Here is a 20,236-nt window from a genome sequence, read left to right on the forward strand (position 1 = left end):
GCCCTGTATGCACCAACACCGCCGTCCCTGTGCCTCCCCTTCCCTTCCGCCCTGGCGGGACAGAGCCCCGGGGCCAGGTGGGGCCTGGCTCTTACACTTGTGAGGGGTGACCAGCAAGTCCAGTGTCTTCTGGGACAGGTTGGGCCAGATGGCCATCATCTCCTTCCGCAGCTCGGCATCCATCTGCTGTTTGTCAGCTCCGCCTACGGGTGGGCACAGAGAGGCCTTGACTAACTGCCTGGGCGTCAGCCAGCATCTGGGGCAGTGGCGAAGCCAGCTGCTCCTACTGACACACACTCTGGGGTCCTGGTTCTCAGTGGGTCTGCAGTGCCCTGTGGGCCTGGCCTGGAGGAGGACTGAACGTGTGGGCTCTGTCGGGTCCTCAGCAGGGCCAGGGCCTTGGAAGAGCGGTGTGGGGGACAGTCCAGCATCCAGAAGGGCCAACCTGGTTCACATTCACCAACTGCATGACTTGGGTGTTAGTTTACCACACGGTGCCTCAGTTTTCTCATCTTCAAAATGGGGGTGGTGGCAGTAGCACCAGCCTTACTGAGTTGTTTGAAGGTTTGGACAGTGTCTGCTGTAGGGAGCTGGGGGTGAGCCTCAGGGAGCAGTCCTGATGCAGGAGGTTTCTTCCTCAACCGTCTCCCCTCCCGTGAATGCTGACTTTGGATGTAGCTGACCCTTGGTTCCTCACCTCAGCCATGGTGGTCATGAAAGCTCTTTGGCAGTGATTCCCCCTTTGGTTGGCTGGCGCCCCATGATGAGTTCTGGCCAATGATGTGTGAGCAGAGTGAGGTGCCCCTTTAGGCATTTAAGGGCCAGTGCAGGACCCTCCCCAGTTCTCATTCCTTCTGTCACAGTAGCTGATAACACTGGGGACAGTGGTTGCACCCTCAGGCCTGGTCCCTAAGTTACCGATGAACAGAAGCCCCTGCCAATCCAGGAAGTTCTCATTTACTGGAAGTGGGATACGAATCTTCCTCAGTTCAAGACTGTGGGGCTGTGTGTTACAGCAGCACGTTCTCATCCACCCTGATGGATACACCAGACTGGCCCCTGCTGCTACTCCTGTTTCAGAGCCCCCAACCCTGGGTGCTAGGGGGCTGTTGCAAACAATTACCGGCAGGTATGGAAGGAACATTGATGACAGAGCTGGAGCAAGGCCCTGAAGGCTCCCTGCTGGGCCAGATATTAGTCCTGTGGTTGCTGGATTATGAGAGGAGGTCCAGGAGATCCAGGGGAAGGGCAGGGGCCAGCTACCAGCCAGTAGAGAAATATTTCTGTGTTTTAACAACCATCTATGGGGTCATGCTGGCTGAACAGCTGGCCCGCTCGGGCCACTCAACATCCCCCTTTGCCTCCACTCCCTGTCCACCTCTCACTGCTCAGCATCTGCTCTCCCTGCCCTTCCTCCTCCCACTCCTCCGCTTCCCGGGCGCAGCCTGGGGCGGCCTCTGGACCCCCTGCCCAGCTTCTCCTTCTCCGCAGATGTTGGTCAAAGCACAGACATGTGCCAGGCACTCCGTGGAATTTTTGCTCATCTTTCCCTATGTGACTCTGGAGACAGAGGCCTTTATTTGGAGAAAAATCCTTCAGAAGGGCCTTTTCACAAGTAAGGCTCAGATCCTGCTCCAGAGTGAGGATATCGAGGCAGTGGGGAGCTGAACTGCCTGGACCAATGCCGTTGCCTCTGCCCCGGTCTCCCTTGGCTCCTACAGCCACAAGCGGGCGCCCCTGATCAACCAAGTCACATGCCTCCTCTGCTTAGAGGCCCCCAGGACTCTCATCTCACTCGGGGTGATCACCCAAGTCCACAAGGCCCTGGACGATTGGCCCTTGTCTCTTCTACTCTTCCCCTTGCTCCCTCTGTTCCAGCCACATCAACCTCCCCATGGCTCCTCAAACACACCAAACGCTGTCCTGCCTTAGGGCCTTTGCATGGGCTGTTTCCTCTGCCAGGATGATTCTTTCTACCAATATCTGTGTGGTTCCCTCCCTCACCTTCTGCAGGTTCCTGCCCAAACCCTTTATCAAAGAGGTCTTCTGGCTACCTCTCAAACCAAAGCAGCCCCCCTCCCCGGCCCCCCATGCCTTTTTCCTGCTTTTTGTCTCTTCTCTGTACTTATCATGTCCTGCTGTTGTTCACCATCTCACACACTAGGGGGCGCACTCCATGGTCTGGTCTTCACTGCTGGTGGCTGCAGAGTCTCACGATGCAAGGGACTGTGGTCACTGGGGCCTAGCGGCATGGGGGCTGATTGGTGGGCCTGGATTCAGATTGACGGTTTGCCGGAGACTCTTGGGAAAATCCTCTGTGTGGCTGGGCTCCCAACACCCTTGACACCAACCTCTAACGGTTTTTCTTTCCTCTAGGGAAGCAGTTGGAATTAATAGCTATGTCTCCCGTCCACTGTAGCTAAGTGAGGTGCCTGGGGTCTCTGTGGCTCCTTCTCAGAGACACAGGAAGAGAAAGAAGAGAACATGATATTCCTGTTAGAAGTCCCTTTTTTTCTTACAGATTACACATTTCCTGTTTCTAGTGGAGAAAATGAAGGCGCCTGCCACTATGGACTGAATTGTGTCTGCCTAAAATTCATGTTGAAGCCCTAACCTTCAATGTAACGGCATTTGGAGATGGGCCTTTAAGGAACTAATTACAGTTCCATGAGATCATAAGGGTGGCCCCTAATTCAATAGGACTGGTGTCCTTATAAGAAGAGAGAGAGACAGACAGCAGGGGTGCATGTACACAGAGGAATGAATGCCACGTGTGGACAAAGCCAGAAGGCAGCCATCTGCAAGCTGAGGAGAGAGGCCTCAGCAGAAACCAAACCTGCTGGCACCTTGATCCTGGATGTCCAGTCTCTAGGACTGTGAGGAAAGAAATTTCTGTGGTTTATGCACTCAGTCGCTGGGATTTTGTGATGGCAGCCCAGCTAAGATACTCATTCTTGTCATCTCAATTAGGTAAGGGAGTCTGGTCAAGGCTTCTCACCCTATCAGCACTGTCAACATGTGAGGCCAGATCGCCCTTGACTGTGGGGCTGTCCTGTGCATACAGGCTGCTGAGCGGTAGCCCTGGCCTCCACCCACTGGTTACCAGCAGCACCCCTGCCTTACCCCACTGCTGACAACCAAACCTGTCCCCAGACTTTGCCAAAACTTCCCCTGGCTGAGAACCATCACCTTAGACTCTTTCTGCTTTAGTTCCTTGGGAAGTCTCATATTCAGGGTGGTCATTTCACACTTAAACAAAGGGAAAATCCTTAGGGTATTTCAAAGTGGCCCTCCCCTGGGGTCCTGGGGTCCTGGGGTCAGCTCAGGGCTGAATCCCAGGTTTATTCCTCCTCCAGGCACAGGATGGTTAACACCACGGCTCCCAGGGACAGAAAGTCCCCCTGTATGCAGGCAACAGTCCTCCATAGACCGGTTATGTCCCAGAGTTTCTCACCTGAAGGGTCCTCCCCTCCCCCACCTTTGCTCCGCACACCTTGGGTGAACCTGCCCTGTCACCAGATCTGTCCTGTGCAGTCCAGGACATTCAGTAGCATCTTTGGCCTCCACATGCCAGATGCCACTAGTACCAGCCCCCTCCCAGTTGTGACAAGCCAAACTGTCCCAGATTTCCAATCCTCTGCTGGATGATGGACGCAGCCCTCTGCCAGATCTCTTGCAATCTCTTGCTCTTTGGTGATCCATGTGCCACTCTCTCTGCCCTGATGGCCCATCAGCTGCCAAGTCGCCTCCAGCCTGCTGTCAGGCCTCCGAAACCCACTCTGGGCAGGAGGGCCATGACCTGTCCACCAGAGCTGCTCTCGTCAAAGGGACCAGTGGTGACCTGGCCCCAAATCTACTGGCTACTCTTGGTCCTCGTCTTCCTTGGCTGCTGGGCAGCGCCTGACACACTGGGGATGCCCTTCAGGAGCATGCATTGCTCTGGTCTCCACCCTCCTCCCTAGCTGCTCCTTCTCGGTCACCTTTAATGCTGGGGTTGCCCCGGGCTCAGTCTTTGGGGGTCTCTTGGTTCCCACTCATCCCCTTAGAGAGCTCGTCCAGTCTCTTGGCTTAAAATCTGTCAGCATCTGATGCCTCTTGATTCTACATTTCAGCCCAGCCAGACTCATCACCTCACTTCCTTCAGAATCTTCTGGGAAGGCCCCCTCACTGGAAGTGTAAGTTGGAGAGCCCGCTGCCCACCCCCCATCTCCACATGCCACCACCGATGCCAACCTCCTGCCCTCCCTTCCCCCTAAATCTGCCCCTCCCATCTCCTCCCTGCCCCAGGCAACGGCAGCTGGCAGCTCCGTCCTTCAGGCGCGGGGGCCCTGACCCCTCGGGGTGGCCTTGACTCCTCTCTTTCCCTCATACCTAGTATCCTATGCATCGGCCATCTGGTTGTCTAGACTGCCAGGAAATATCCAGAATCTGAACCCTCCACACCCCTTCGGTCTAAGCCGCCATCCTGCGTGTCACCTGCGTCCAGTCAGCCGCCTCCCTCCGGGGCTCCTCCTAGACCATTCTCCCCACGGCCGCTAGAGGGAGCCTGTTCAAATGTGAGAGGGGCCAGGTCCCGCCTCTGCTCCCGTGGCGCCCCGGGCTCAGAAGGCAAGTCAGTTCAACCCAGCCCCGGGGCCTCTGCACCAGCTGGTCCCTCTGCCGGGAGCATTTTCTCCCCAGGTCTCCGTGCGACTCCTTCACAATCTCCTCGGGGAGGCCTGCCCCGCTGGAGTGTAAGCTGCGTTCCCCACGCTTAGAGCAGTGTCTGCACACAGAGGGCGAGCTCTAGGTATTTGCTGAGCGAGGGGATGAGCCCTCCGCGGCTCTGGCTCCACCGCCACCCTCCACCCCATCCTACCTCTTCGCTGCCCTTACCCTTGGCGATCTTGATGTCCAGGGCTGTGCGGATCAGAGCCATGAGGGTAGAATTGAAGTGGACGGTATTGTCATCCGCGACAGGCAGATCCATCCGCAGGAGCCGCTACAGAAAACCAAAGGCAAGGACCGTCATTCCCAGGCACCCATCCCTGGTCCCGTGAGCCAGACCCACCCTGCCCGGGGAGCCCCAGGAAGAACTCTGAAGGCAGCGGCTAGAGTGCCCCCCACCCTCAGGTTACCTGTCCCACTCTTCCATTTCCCGATTTCCCACGGTGGCCCACAGGGAGGGCCTGGGGACTCTCCTATGCTGCGGAGCCCCTGCCCGGTCCTCTCCCGCCCTGCTATCCCCTAGAGCTGGCATTTCCACGGGTGGCCCAGATCCTTGCCCTGCCCCAGAGTTCTTCTGGACAGCTCCGTTCCGTTCTGACCCCAAAGAAGAGCACAAGCCAGATTGCAGGAGACATGCAGCAGCCAGGCAGAGGGGTCCATGGCCACAGCCGCTGGGGGGGCCGCCGGCTCCCCACCCCCACCCCCGGCTCGACCCAGACCAGACCAGATGGGCACAGACCACATCATTCCTCCAAGAAGCGGCGGGCAGGCGGCCCCCCCCACCACTGATGGGGCGGGCCCCTCGCGGACATGCAGCGAGGCCATGACACACAGAATGGCAGACAGGGGCTCATGCAGACGGAATCTCGAGACTCATTCATAGCTCCGTGGAAAGTATCTCAGGGGGCATGTCCAGATCTTGGCTCTTTGTGCGATGGCAGGGGGAAGGGGTGAGGGGGCATTCCCGTGGCCCAGGGAAGAAAAGATTCCCTGTTTCCCAGGCAGGGGCTCTGTCCCCCATGCTTGGTGGGGTGGGAGAGGATGCAGGGCTGGTGTGCACCAGCCCAGGCCGAGGTGGCATGGAGAGGGACACTGACGTTCACTGGAGGATTCAGACACAGGTAGGCGGGAAACAGTTGGAGATGGGGAAGGGGATGGCAAACTCAGAGCAGAACATGAGAGATGGGGTGGAGGCAGAGTGAGGATGGAGGCAGCAGACAGGGACACACAGACTGGGCCACTGTGCACAGCAGGTTGTGCACGGCACAAAGGGCTCCCCAACTTCGAAATCATGGCTTTGTGTATTTAAATGACACCTTCCCAGCTGATAGCAGAAAAGTGTCTTGTTTTCACATTGGTGGATTCCAACAATTTTCCAACAGACCAAGTGTTCTGTGGAAAGGCTGCTCATTTCAAATTTACACAAAGGTGCTTTACGGATCCGTAGTGGCCCTGCACAGAGACCAGGAAGGGAAGGGCACTCTCTCCCTCTCTCTTGTACACGCTCACACACCCACCCCCCAACCTCAGTCAAGCAGAGACCAAGAGAAGGGACAAAAGGAAAACCAGAGAAGGGACAGGTACAGGGAGAGGCTGATGGGGCCACCTCACTCTGGCCTTGCTTGGGAAGAAGGCGTACACGGAGGTGGGAAGAGGAGGAGAAGGAGGAGGAGAAGGAAGAAGAATGAGGTTGCAGGGAGGCGGTTACACGAGGCAGGAAGGAGATTGACAAGGGGAGGGAGGACTCTTGTAGACGCAGGGCAGCCAGGGTGGGTGGGAGAATGGAATGATGGGACCATTGTTTTTTTTGGAGGGGCTGACAGTAAAGGTCATTCCTGAACTTCTTGTGGGTGAGTTGGAGGGAACAGAGCATCTGTCCTTGGGTGCCAAGGGAGATTCCGGGACAGGGGTCTAGAGGGGTGGCCCGGCCCAGCCGCCTGGCGGCTCCTTCAGCCAGCATGCACTACCCCCCCGGTCGGCCATGGTGCCTGCCCGCCCCAGGCCCCCGCCAAGGCAGCGTGCATGGCCTGCATCAGGGTGCCACGGTCCAGGGGTCCAGCTGCGGCCCGCCTGCCCACTCTGGAACAATGGAGAGGCATGTTGGGGTGTCTTGAGGGGAGATGGGTGGCATAGGGACAGGGAGACTGGAGAAGCAACTCCAGAGGGAGGGAGAGGGGGAGAGGCTCTGGGTGCTCCCTGGGAGGTCTTGGATCCCCCAAGGCCCTGGGTCAGAGATCAGCTTCAGGTGTGCATGGGGGATGGTGGGACCTGGGGCCTCAAGATACAAAAGATGGGGCCAAAGCACCCACCCCTGCAAGGCACCAGCCCAGGTGTGGACCCGGGGGCTACTCTGGGCACAGCGGTGAACCCGACCTCCCGAAGTGTGTTTGTGTCCAATTTGGTTAATGGGGGACCAGGTGCAAGGGGACCTGGGGGCTCCCCTCCTCCTCCCCCCGGCGTGTCGGCCATAATGGAGTCTCAAAACACCAAGACACACTCATCAGAAAGGACGGACACAGTGTGCTGCTTAGAGTCAAGGGATGGTCATGATCCATGTACTCGAGGAGGAAAGGGGAAAAGGAAAAAAGAAAAAGAAAAAAAGAAGAGTAACGCTGGAAAAAGAGACTCGGCTGGTTGCTCCTGGTCAGCACTGAAAAATCCCCAGTGCCCGGACGTCGGTGGTCAGCAAGGGTTAGACTACCTTGTAAGCCACTCTGGCCGGACACTTCTTCCCCAGACCCAGGGGCGGAGACATGTGTCTCAGCATCTGATACATGTCCAGGTAAGGCATGCGGCCCCTGGCAGCACCGAAAACAAAAAACGGGAGTGGGAACGGAGAACCAAAGGAAGAATGGGTGGAGGGAGGGGAAGAAACGGAAGAGGCAAAAAAAAAAGAAAAAAAAAAAACCAACCAAAAAAAAAAAAAAAAAAGACAAAAAGAAAAATCACACGAGCCGAAAAGAGAAAAAGATGCAGAGAACGAGAAAATAGATATTTCAAATAAATGGAAAAGAGGAGGGAAAAAAATGGAAGAGGTAATTAAAAAAAGATTATTTCACTGCTTACGAGCAGGGGGAGAGAGAGAGAGAAAAGAGAAAAGTCAGCTTTGCTTTTGACTCTGAGCCGTGGTTCTGGTGGAATGTGGGGGGAAGGGTGGGGTTTCTCACTCTGGAGGGCCTGGAGCAATGCTTTTGATTCAGTGTCATTTAAAAAAGTGGGTAATGTTCTCTGGTTTGGCTGAGGCTGGTCTCTGAGGGGGCCGAGATGGGGAGGAGGGGCCGGGGTGGTGGGAGGAAGGCTGGGGGCTTTGGGAGGCGAAGGGTGGAGGGGAGAGTGGAGGAGATGGTAGTGGGGGGAGGGCAATGCAAAGTTACAATCCCCCCAGGATGTGTCTGATTCGGGGTGCCGTTGAGACCCCGGGATGGGCAGCTTCAGCTCAGAGCAAGCAGAAATGGCTGAAGGGAACGGAGAGATATATGTTCCATGCTTCGTCAAGTCTACGTGACTGCATTCTGTGGGCTAAGAGAGTTTTCTAGTTTAATGCAAAAGAGAGAGATGGCTCTGTTTTTTAGATTTTATATATATATATGAAATATATATATTGAAGAACCCCAAGCCACACTCATTCCATGGATGCTAGCAGGTTTTAGTGGAAATCAAACCTTGCAAGCAACCCTATGAGGACATTTCTTGCCTAAGCCGAGAGGGGGAGATATTACACGCAATAAACTGTACATATCCTTATAATGAATCCGACCGCTGAAAGGAGAAGAGAGGGGATTAGTGGAGGCACGGAGTCGAGCTGCGTTCACGCTGGCTCCCCGTGCACACAGTGAGATCACAGTGCCGGGGACTGAGAACCCCCTGGCTGGAAGGAATAGGGGAGCCATGGGATGAGTGAGGGTCCCTGAGACCTTCCCAGACACTTGCAGATCCCGGGAGCAGTGGGGCAGAGGGTTTCATTTGGAGTGGGCCAGGAGCTCTGGGCTGGGGTTTGGAACCTCCCCCAGGGCTCTCTGTGTCTCCCTTCTCCACAATCTATGTGGGCTACACTGGGGCTGGGGGGCTCGTGGAATAGAGGTCAGGGGGACAGCATCCAACTGCTGTGACCTAAAATCAAAAGAGGAAGAGTTAGGAACCAGTGGAAAGTCAAGCCCCAGCCCCGCGGCTCACCCCAGCCTCTTGGTCTCATGGAGGACTTATTCGGGGACTGCAGGAATGACAAGGATCCACCCCACCCTGCCTTCCTCGTGAGGCTGCACCTCCAGTGCACAGGCTGCTGGGGGTCCCCATTTCATGCTTTCTTGGGCCCCAAGCTCAGCCTGGACTAGAATCCTCAGTTTCTGGTTGGGGGGCTCTGAGCATCGGGATGGCACCTCTGAGCGTCCCGCAAGGGTTGAGTGGGCACTCCACACACATGTGCAGGGTGGAGATGATCCTCTGAAACCATCACCTGTCAGGAGGGGGCACTCTGGTGCCTATGGAGATGGAAGAGCTCATGCCCTTGGTGACCATGAAGATGCAAGGACAACCAAGACTGTGTCCTCTCCCTTGGTCTTGTGTGACCACCTGCTCCAGCGTCCTGGGATCCCAGTGAGAGCTGGGTTTCGCCACTCTGATCTTGCAGCCAATTCTGTCTGCCCAGGGAGCTAAGCCAGCCTTTCTCCCCACACTCCCAGGAGAAATGAGGCTGCGAGGCCTCTGGCTTCCTGCCTGGGGCCTGGCTAACTTGTCCTCCCCATCTGGAGGACAGTGGGGGGCAAGAGAGACTCGTAGGAGGTGAACTCATGGTGGATTTCCTCCCTCACCTCCCAGAAAGCCTGGGGTTTGGGCAGTGGTGGTACCCAAATCATTTTAGCCAGGATGGGTGAGGTTGCTGATTCTCATCTCTGTCCTCTGACCAATCCTCCTGAAATCCCAGCCAGCTCCCCAGCTTAGACTGTACTCTGGTGCCAGAGAAAGGTAGGCAATGTGGCTGGAGGATTCGGGGTGACTGCTTACCACGCTGCAGGGTCGTACTCAGCCCAGACACGCACGTACTCATCCAGGTGGTGGGGGCCCAGGATGGAGGAATCTCGGGTGAGGTACTCAAAGTTGTCCATGATGACGGCAACAAAGAGGTTCAGCATCTGTGGGGACCCCGGGGGCCCAGAGGGAGTGCGGAGAGCGAGACACATCCAAACACATACACACAGGGGCCCGAGGGAGGGAGGGTGGGAGATAAAATGGGAAAAGGGAGACAAAGAAAGAGATGGGAGAAGACAGAGGAAATACACATGCTCACAGAAGGAGCCCAGAGACAAGAGAGATGGAGAAACAGAGATGAGGGAGAGAGACAGAGACAGAGATAAAGATGGAGACAGAGAAAGATACAAAGAGACAAAGACCAAGAGTGATGGATAGAGACAGAGAGTTGGAGAGAGAGGGTGGAGATGCTATGTGAAACAGGGGCCAACACCAAGGGGACCACCATGACCCCAAATCCTCCCACACCTGGCCCCACAAGACCAAAGTGAACACTCCATGGGCCAGAACTTTGTCATGTTTCCATTCCCAGCACAAAGAAAGCACTCAGCAGATATTTTGTGGATGGATGGATGGATGGATGAATTTTCCTGCCTTTGTCTGCATCTTTTAGCACCTTTTCACATGCTCTTCTAGCCTTTAGCACATGGGGAGCTTGCATCAGTCTTTCCTCCAGACCTTTGTAGCTGTTGCTCCCTTAGTGGACACCGTTTTTGTCTCTTTGGGTAATAGCATCTGGGGAACCTCCTTCCTTTAAAATTAGATGCTGTTGTTGGGTGTGGCTGACCCCGATCTCATGGCTCCACAGGTGGTGCTCATATAACCCAGGCTTGTGATTGGTTAGGGAGGGGCACATGACCCAAGGTGGCCAATGAGAGCCTTCCCTGGGCGTTTTGCAGCCATCTTGCTCTACCAGGAGAAAGTTTGAGAATAAAGCCAGTGTGGAAGAGAATAGCAAAGAGGATGGGGTTTGCTATTGCCTGGATCCAGCCTCATCTGGACTTTTTAGTTATATAAGTTAGTGAACTATATATTCTGCTTAAATCAGTTTCAGTTGAGTTTCTGTCACTTGCAACCAGTTTGATCACCACGTGGTCCTATTCCTGCTCACCATCCTGCGGGCCACTCTTTGAAATCTTCTTTCCCTTAGTCGGAGTCTCCCCTATCAAAGCACACATCAAACTGTACTGCTACTGTCTGCTGACTTGTCTGCCCATCACCCTTTCAAACTGAGAGAACCGTGTTCTCTCCTTATATTCCCAGTGCCTAGCATAAGGCCTGGCACATAGTGGGCAGTAAGCAAATGTTTAGATGTAAACATAGTAGGTGCTTAATAAATGACCTAGGTAATTCTAGGCATCCCTAACTTTTATTTTTTATTTTTATTTTTTGGGGGGAGGTAATTAGGTTATTATTTATTTATTTATTTAATGGAGGCACTGGGGATTGAACCCAGGACCTTGTGCGTACTAGGCAAGCACTCTACCACTGAGGGGGCATACCCTCCCCCTTTAGGTGTTCCTAACCTTCTTTTAACTCACCATTTCATACTGATTGAGCACCTGCTGTGTGCCAGTCACTGTCCTAGGGGTTGGGGATGCAGCAGTGACTAAAAGTGGAAATTCCTGACTACAGGGGGCTGATGGTCAAGCGCTGTAGATGTCTTCTAGGGCACTGTCCTTCTCAGACGGGCTGTGCTATAAGAGCTTGTCCTCACACGCACCCACAGCTGCTTAGGCAAGGGTGGCCATCTGACCAGGGGCTAGGGTGGCCCATTTAGACTCTCTTCTGGGAATCTGGAACTGGGTAATGGACCCTCTGGTCAATGGATGTGGACACTGGCCTGGGGAGGGGGTGCGCTGTGAGACTGAGGCTGCCAGACTCAGTGTGAAGCTGCTGGCCTGAAGGAGGTGGACGCGTTGGCTTTTGCCGACAGATGCTGGTGCCTGGGCTGAGGTCTGAAAACAACACCTCCCCGGCTCCCTGGGCAGCTGACATCCTGGGCGCCACAGTCAGGAGGCCAGACTGGGGAGGAGAGGAGGAGGCGCGGCAACTCCTTCTGCTTCCCACATGGGTCTGTGCTGTGGGTTGAGCTGTGTGCCCCCAAAAGACATGTTCAAATCCTAGCCCCCAGTGCCTGTGAATGTGACTTTATTTGGAAGAAGGGTCTTTGTGCATGTCAGCTTAGGATGAGGTCATACTGGATCAGGCAGGCTAGATTCAATATGACTGCTGTCGTTGTGACAGACACAAGGCGAAGGCTGTGTGATGACAGAGGCAGGGACTGGAGTGGTGCTGTCACAAGCCAAGGGATGTCTGTGGCCACCAGGAGCTAGAAGAGGCTGGGAAGGCTCCTCCCTTAGAGGCTCTGGAGGGAGCGTGGCCCTGCCCACACTGCGATTACACTTCTAGCCTCCAGGACTGTGGGAGGATAACTTTTTGTGTTTGTTTTCTGGATTTGTGTAGCTGTAGTTTATTCATATTTGTTGTTGTATAGTACACTTTTGTGTGACTAGTTGACAATTTGCCCATTTTCGTGCTGATGGGCATTTGGATTGTATTCGGGTTTTGGTTAGTATAAACAAGGCTGATATGAACATTCTTATACATGTCTTTTGAGACACATGACCAAGAGCTGTATTAGACATTCTGCTCCCTCCCCCACCACCCACCAGGAGACACCTGATAATGTCCGGAGACATTTTTGGTTGTCACATCTGGGAGGGTGGCGGGGCATGTGCTACTGGCATCTAGTGGATCAAGGCCAGGGATGCTGCAAACATCCTACCATGCACACAATGACCAGAGAATGATCCAGCTCCCAATGTCAACAGAGCCGAGCGTGAGGACCCCTGGTTAACCTAATCCCCGGCTCCAGAGAAATCCACAGCCCTGAGAAGGAGCCGGGTCCAGGGAGCCCACCCACACAGGTCCATGGACTCACCAGAAACGAGCAGAGGAAGATGAAGGAAACGAAGTAAAAATAAGCAAATTCATTGCCGCACTCGTGAGTCAGGATGCCCGAGTTCTTGTCACACGGTTTCCCGCTGAGGCAGGAAAGCATGATGTTGTGCCAAGCCTCCCCAGTGGCACTCCTGAGGACAGAGAGGGGCATGAGAGACCTGGGCACCTAGCCCTGGACACCAGCGCCCACCCCCCCGCCCCCGCAGGGAGGCAGAGCCTTGAGGTTAAACACTTTAGCTCTGGAGCTGGGCTGGTGGGGGTTCGAGTCCCGGGTAAATCACTTCTTCTCTCTGGGAGCTCAGAGAGGGGGATTCTTATCCTTGGCTGTGCATGAAAACCCAGGAGGAGGGCGTTTTAAAAATGCTCATGCCAGTGCCCCACTCTCACCAGTCTCCCACAGGGCTGGAGACATAGGTCTGTTTTAAAAGCTTTCCTCTCTCCAGGTGATGGTAATTTCTTACTTCTTTCTCCCCAGGTTACTCTGCTCCCGGCACACTGGGCTCCCGGCTGTCCTATGACATGTCAGCCTTGCTCCTGCCTCAGGGCCTTTGAACTACTGTACCCTTCACCTGGACTGCCCTTCCTCAGATATCCACATGGCTCCCTCTCTCCCCTATTTCTCTCAAAAATCACCCCACTCAAGGGAGGCATGACCTATCAGCCCTCCAATGCTTTTTATTTTTATTTTTTGGTTGTTGTTAGATTAAAAAAAATTCAGTGTGACAAAATATACATAAAATCTATAATTTTAAGCATTTTAAGTGTATAATTCAATGGTAATAAGCCATGCAACCATCACCACTCTCTACCTCCAGAACCATTTTATCATCCCAAACTGAAAGTTTGTACCCCATTAAACAGTAACTCCCCCCCCCCCCAGTCCCTGGCAATATTGATGCCACTTTTATTTCCTCTATAAATTTGCCCATTTTAGGTACCTCATATAAATGGAATTGTACTTTATTTGTTCTTTTGTGCCTCCGTGTCTCTCTTAATCTTGAATTTTATCTCCTCGTATCCTCTATAATTTGATTATTGGTTGTTGTCTGTTCCCCCACAGGGATATAAACATCAGAGGGCAGAGAATGTTGTCTCCTTCTGCTTTGTTCCCAGTATTTATAGTGCCTGGCACACAACAGGTGCTCAATAAACCTCTGATGACTGAATGAAGGAAACCCTAAGTGTAGCCAGGATTAAGAATCAAGCCTCAGGGTCTATTCAGAGCCTATAAGCCTGTTTTCTCATCTGTCAGGTGCGGTTGCCAAGAATCCGTTGCCAAGAATCCGTTGACAGGATGGTCAGGAGAATTTAATGAGATAATGCCTGAAAGTACCTTCATGTTTGCGTGCCAGGGCCTTCGGCTCCTGATCTGCCAGGGTCCCTGGACCCCCCACGCCCACTCCAAACGTCACTGGAACAGAAGGTGGAGGGCACGCCCCCCACGGGAAGAGAAGGGAGAGGACACGCCCCCCACCGGAAGAGAAGGATGAAAGCACGCCCCCCTCTCACCGGAAAAGCAGCATGAGGGCCTGGAAAAAGGTCCGGAAGTTATTGTGCTCAGTGATTTGGAAGTCATCCTCGTCACTGTCCTCGTCCTCCACGTCAATGCCAATGTTGCCAAACACCTGGGGAATTGGATGTTGATGACTAGGGGTGGCCATGTCCCCCAGTGGCTCCACGAAAACTCCCCTCAACTTTGAGGGCTGCCTCTCTGAACTGAGCTCCTCTGCCCCACCCCTGCCTAAGGGTGGTGGCTCTGCCTGGAACATTAGGGGGCTGGCACTCACCTGCATCCCAATGATGGCGTAGATGAAGAAAAGCATGGCGATCAGTAGACAGACATATGGCAGGGCCTGACGGGAAGGAAGGTAATGAAGAGTGCTGGGGGCCCCTTACCCACACCGTTTCTCTCACCTGTCCCAGTGCACCACCCAGCTGAATTGGGGGGGCCACATGCTGTGCCAGAGTGGTGCCATTGGGTGGTGGGCATCCTTGGTGGCTCTTGAGAGAGTCCCCTTGGAGCTCTCAAGACACACCAGGGGCAGGAAGTTGGACAAGAACTCTGCATGTAACACCTCAGCAAGGTGTATCATAGAGGCATTTCCATCTGAGTTCTAGATTCAGCCAGTGCAGGCAGGGGCGGGGGAGGAATCCTGATTTTTGTCTCAGCCCTGGGCTAGAGGCAGGGGCAGGGGGCTGGAGCTCACCTTGAAGGACTGCACAAAGGTCCAGAGAAGAATTCGGATGGTGTAACCCTGACGGAGGAGTTTGATGAGCCGGGCAGCTCGGAAGAGGCGGAGGAAACTCAGGTTGATGAAGTTATTCTGGGGAGATGGAGAAAGAGGGGTGACCATCCACCCACCCCCAGGGGCTCAGAGCTGTCACCACTCACAGAGGCCCCTACATGAAGCCAACCAACAGGAAAAAGCAAGCCAGACCCCAAATAAGGAGGGAGAGGAGAGAAAGCACTATTAATGCAATGGTGCGGAGGAAAAAACTCGAAAGAAAGAAAAAAAAAACCAAAGTGGGGGTGAGGGAAGAAAGGGTGAAAGGGAGGAAAAGGTATCAACTCAAAAGCATAAACCCTCCCTGCCAGCCCCACCCACAAAGGGGAAAGGAAAGAAAAAGGAAGAGAAAGAAATTCGGGTGGGTGGGGTGGGGAAGAAATAACAAAAGAACAAGGAAAAGAAAAAAATATCCGAATCATCCAATCAGGAAAAAAATCGAGATGGTTTTTGTTTCTCCCAACAACCAAATGCACTGAGACGATAGGACACAAGCGGGCAAGTTGCCGAATCCATCACACGTGTACGATGCACAAACACCGGGGTGGGGGCAGCCAGCACGCTCAGGCCTGGTGGACATGTGCGGGTTCGGAGGGCATGTTACGCTCCGGGCCAGAAATGCATCTGTCGTGGGACTCACCGGGCACCCTGCCCTGCCCTGCCGAGCTGCCCACCCACTCCTGCCCGCCCTGACCTCACCCCACGGCCAAGAGGAGCAGCGGCTCGAGCCAATCGGAGAAGCGGAAGAGCATCTTTTCTTACCCCCTTGGCGAGCGGGAATGGGGAGGACGGGAGGGAGCTGGGGCTGTTCGGCTGCAGGGCGAGTCCTCGCTGCCCGCTGAGTCGGAGAAGATGCATTTGGGGCCCTTTCCCCCCTCTCAGGGATGGCTTCTCAGCTTCTGGGACTGGGTGGAGTAGCACGGGACCAGGCCTGCGGGAAGCAGGAAGTACGCAGCGCCCGTGGGTGGGTGAGCTCACAGTCAGCCCAGGCCCACCGAGGGGCCGGTGCTGGGGGCCGGGAGGTGGGGCTGTCCCTGCCCCCAGGACCTCCCTGGGTGGACCTACATCTGCTCAAAGGCCCCCTGTCGAGTCACTGCCTCTACCTCCTCCCGCCCAAGCCAGAAGAACTCCAGGTCAGGGTAGGGTGGGGTCGGGGTGGGGAGACAGCTGTAGAGATGGCAGATCTTAAGTGACCGTCCAGGGGCTTGCCAGCTGGGACCTCAGGGGGTGCTGGTGGGGTACAAGAGGCTAGAAGTCACAAATACACCACATCTGGCCAACAAAACTGTTTTTGGGGTCTGAGTAGTTTTCTTTTAGAAAATCAAAAATAATTGCCAGTGTTTAAAAGTCAGATTTTTGCCCCCAAATCTGGCTTTCTGGCAACCTTGAGGCTGCTTCTGCTTGTAGTTGGGGCTCAGCTGTGGCTGCCCACCTTGAAGCAGACGGCATGTTCTTCAGTTTGCGAGGCTCCCACATTCTAGAAGTGGGATTGGTTTCCTGGCTTATGGCATCTGCTTGGCCCCCAAGAGGCACTGAGTTTGAGACCCTGCTTCAGGGAGGCATGGACACCACCACTGATCAGTGGGCTGGAGGCAGGAGGGTCTTTACCGGATCTGCTCTATGGGACCTGGAGGAGCCCTAGATATAGGCCACGCAGCAACAGTGGCCCAGCCGTTACCCTGCAAACGGCTCAAGGGTGATCATACAGGTTGCCCCAACAGTCTCAGCACCCCTTTTGGTTTCGAAAGTTTGGACCGTGAATTATATGGGCATCCTATTTGGTGGTTCCCAAGGGCTTCCCAGGCATGGGATCTCAGCTCTGGACTGGGAGCTGAGGCAAGGATGGGAGTTCAAGGAATTTCTGGGGCTGGCAAGAGGCCCCTGGGTTTGCTGGCAAAGTCTAGAATGTTCGCTGGGATGCATCAGTTGCCCCTTAGGCCTCTAGGATTGGGGAGGGGTGTGGGGCTCCGACCCTGACCACTGGGCCCAACCATTAGTGGGAATGTCTCAAGCGCCTTGAATAAACCCCCAAACCCAGCATGGCCAAGAGTCACCCTCTGTGCCCTGCTGACCTGACTCCCAGCCCTGCCTGGCCACCCAGCTCCATCTGGGGACAGGGCTGATGGCCCAGGTGTCCCCAGTTCCCTCCCATCCACCCCCAGAGTATAAGCCATCCCTTCACGGGCAGGCCATAACATGTGGACTCATGCAAAGGCAAGCAGGCCCTGGAAGCAGTCTTGGGGGGCTCGGGGCAGAGCAGGGGTGGAAGCCTGCCGCCATGCGGGAGAAGCAGGGGGTTTTGCAGGGAGACACGTGCAAAGAGCATGCTGCCCTGCTTGGAGCCAGGGAGAAAGGAGACACACGGAGGAGGTAGGGGGTGGAGATGAAAGAGGTTTGGGTGACAGGACAGGGGAAGGTTCTTGTCTGCCCTCGTCCACCCCTCTGTCTCCTCCTGGCTCTGCATAGAGTCCTGCAAGTGCTCACAGAACTTCTGATTTCCTTCTTCCTAGCGTCCATCTTTTTGTCCACATCCGGGAAGGATCGCAGGCCCTGGAAGGCTTGCTGTGTTCAGGGGTGTGAGTGCTCAGAAGGACATGGGAACCACCCACCAGAGGTCTCCTGAGAAACGCTGACATTTGCAGACCACATGCCCCCTCCAGCCCAGACCTTGCCTCTGAGCTCCAGACCCCATAACCACCTGTCTATCTGACTTCTTCCAGGATGCCCTTAATGGCACTAAAGTCCTCTTTCCCTACCCTGGCCCTCTCCCGGCATTCCCTAACTTCCACCTCCTGGTTCACACCAGTCTCAATCCCTCCAAGCACCTCTCAGTTCAACCCAGACCCCACCAATCTCCAAGTCCTGGAGAGACCCCTGCTCAGATGGCCAGTCCTCCCACTGTTCTCTGCCTCCTCTGCTGTCATATCTCTCTGGGATTCCCAGTCTCTGCCTCCTCTGCTGTCATATCTCTCTGGGATTCCCAGTGTTCACTTCCAGCCCATCCCTCTGCCTAGCCACGCTCTGCTCTGCAGCCTCTGATCACGCCTCTCCTGCCCCAAATCCTCCCAGGCTTCCACAAGGCCCCAGGGTCCTGTCTCCTTCTGCCCTCTTCACTTTTTCTGGGTCAGCCTTCCTCTTCTCTCTTTGCTCCAGCCACATCCTTTCACTTGCAGACCCTGGACCCTGTGTGCTCTGACCTGCCACAGGGCCTTTGCACATGCTGTCCTGGGCCTCAAATACCCTTTTCTTCCCTCTCCACCTTGTTAACACTGCTCATCTTTCAGCTTGCAACACAGTTGCAATTTCAAGTAGATTTCAGGGGTTATTTGACCAATGCTTGCCACCTCCATCTGGGGTGGGGGGTGTTGGGCTGGGCAGGGAGTTATGGTGTCTGCTTCTGCCAAGCCCTCCATCTGTGGTCCTCAGTTGGGGCTTATTAAATGCTTGGTGGGTGAGTGCCTGTGTATGGCTGTCAGAGGAAGGATCTGGTGCAGAGATGCCACTGGGGGTCCTTCAAAGGGGCTCAGGGGAGGGTGAGGGAAGGGCAGAGGCAGGTGGGATATAACAAAGTGAGAAGAGTATGCAAGTGTGCAGGGTGCTACGTAAATGAGGAAAGGGAGAGATGGAGATGGTGTATCTAGGGTGGGGGTTCAGGCGTGCAGGGTGGATGGATAGAACAGAGAGGAGGGATAGTGTGTGCTTGAGTGTGTGTGTGTGTGTGTATCCTGGGCCGAGGGGAGGATGGAGAGAGGGAGATTGCAAGAGTAAAAAGGAGAAAGAGAGAGAGAGACAGAAAGAGGGAATGAGAGTCAGAAACTGAGCAAGAAATAGGAGAGAGCACATGTGTGCAGTGACTGTGTGTCTGGCGGGGGTCGAGGGGAGGCAGAACACGAGCATGTGCAGATCAGGGCTCCAAGAGGAGGCCTCAGCTGGCTTGTCCGTCTGGAAGCAGCCAAACCTGAGTCTGGCTGTTCTGAGTCCCCCTCACTTGAGCATCTTTGCCTGTGCACTGCCTGGCCAGCCCTCAGACCTCCTCCATCCATCAGACTTGGAGATATACACCTCTTGTGGTCAAGCTCAAAGAGCTTGTGGGCTTGGAATGAAGGCCTGGTGGAGCATTCCTGGGACCAGGGCTCCATGGAGCTAAACAGGGTAGGAGTGGGGAGAGAGTGGCTGAGGGCTCTGAGTATAGGGGTGTGTGTAAGGAATGCAGGTACGGAGACCCAGCCCGCCGACTTGTCCTGTTGGAGGCACTGCATGGGGCAAACCCCATCCTTTTCTCTGCAGAAGACACAAACCAACCCAAACAGAAACCCCCAATTCAGAGGAAGTTAGCCTGCAGGAACGGGGAAGGGAGAGGGGCTGGGGGGTGGTTTGGAGAGACGGACAGACAGACGGGGGTAGGGATGGGGGATGCATCAGGCAATCCAAGTATAGAAAGCCCAGGGCATGACGTGCAATGCTGACGCGAGAAGATGCGTTCACAGTTAATGTAAGGCATTTAGACTTCAGAAAGAAGTAAGACCAACCAGATTCTAGATGCAGATGTTGAAGATGGAGGGGGAGCGGGCGGGCGGGGGCAGTTGGGGAGGCGTGTTCAGCGTTTTTTAGGTTGATTTGTAACCAGTGCCAAAAAAACCAATGGGTTTCAGTTCCCGGGTGGGGAGTGGGGGTGGTGGTGGTGGGTTGGGAGATAGTCATTGGTGTATGAACACACAGACCACGTCATGGATGAACAAATGAATTTCATAGTGCATTTTGATTGGATGAGTTTTTCAGACGGCGTTGTGCCAATATACAGTTTAAAGAGCAGGCATGGAAAGAGACAAGACAAGAAACACAGTCATTATCCATCGCACGCAGGGCAAACCCCGTCACCCAGGCCACTTGGGGCGGTAGCTGAGGCCCGGTGGGCCTCATGCCCTCTCCTCCCCAAAACCCTGGGGACTTGCCCTCCCAAGGGTCTGGTTCCCCCTGCCTCAGCCTGGCTGAGCTCTGGCCTCAGAGCAGAAAGGGGCTGTTGTGGGCTCCCTGCCCGCAAGGGGCTGCCTCCCCCAACCCCAGGTTGGAAGTTTATCATCTTAAAAGGGTCCAGACACCCACCCTCCATTTTTCCCTCCAAATGATTACAATTTAGGGCTGGGGGGCTGCCTGACAAATTGCAGCCCTAAGTACATTCACAGTAATAGCAACAGCAGTAATAATAACCGTCACTTTCTATGAACTCTCTAACTTCTGGCAGGTTCTGTGCCAAG

The 20,236-nt window shown here is 54.8% G+C and overlaps 1 protein-coding gene across 6 annotated transcripts in view; it reads right to left on the minus strand.

Annotated features, from left to right (window-relative positions):
• Positions 1–20,236, minus strand: part of CACNA1A (calcium voltage-gated channel subunit alpha1 A) — a 206,576-nt gene that overhangs the window by 7,229 nt on the left and 179,111 nt on the right. For 4 of the 6 annotated variants that reach the window (XM_064479894.1, XM_064479895.1, XM_064479893.1 and 1 more), the window contains 8 exons: positions 14,904–15,020; positions 14,484–14,549; positions 14,206–14,321; positions 12,677–12,827; positions 9,709–9,836; positions 7,409–7,505; positions 4,876–4,981; positions 96–203 (listed from right to left, as the gene is read on the minus strand). In XM_064479894.1, coding sequence (XP_064335964.1) covers positions 96–203; positions 4,876–4,981; positions 7,409–7,505; positions 9,709–9,836; positions 12,677–12,827; positions 14,206–14,321; positions 14,484–14,549; positions 14,904–15,020 — 889 coding nt within the window. Of the gene's footprint in view, positions 1–95; positions 204–4,875; positions 4,982–7,408; positions 7,506–8,369; positions 8,467–9,708; positions 9,837–12,676; positions 12,828–14,205; positions 14,322–14,483; positions 14,550–14,903; positions 15,021–20,236 lie in introns of all 6 variants that reach the window. The other 2 variants (XM_064479896.1, XM_064479892.1) reach the window with 1 other exon arrangement.

This window comes from Camelus dromedarius, chromosome 27, assembly GCF_036321535.1.
Source record: "Camelus dromedarius isolate mCamDro1 chromosome 27, mCamDro1.pat, whole genome shotgun sequence".
Classification (NCBI taxonomy): Eukaryota; Metazoa; Chordata; class Mammalia; order Artiodactyla; family Camelidae; genus Camelus; species Camelus dromedarius.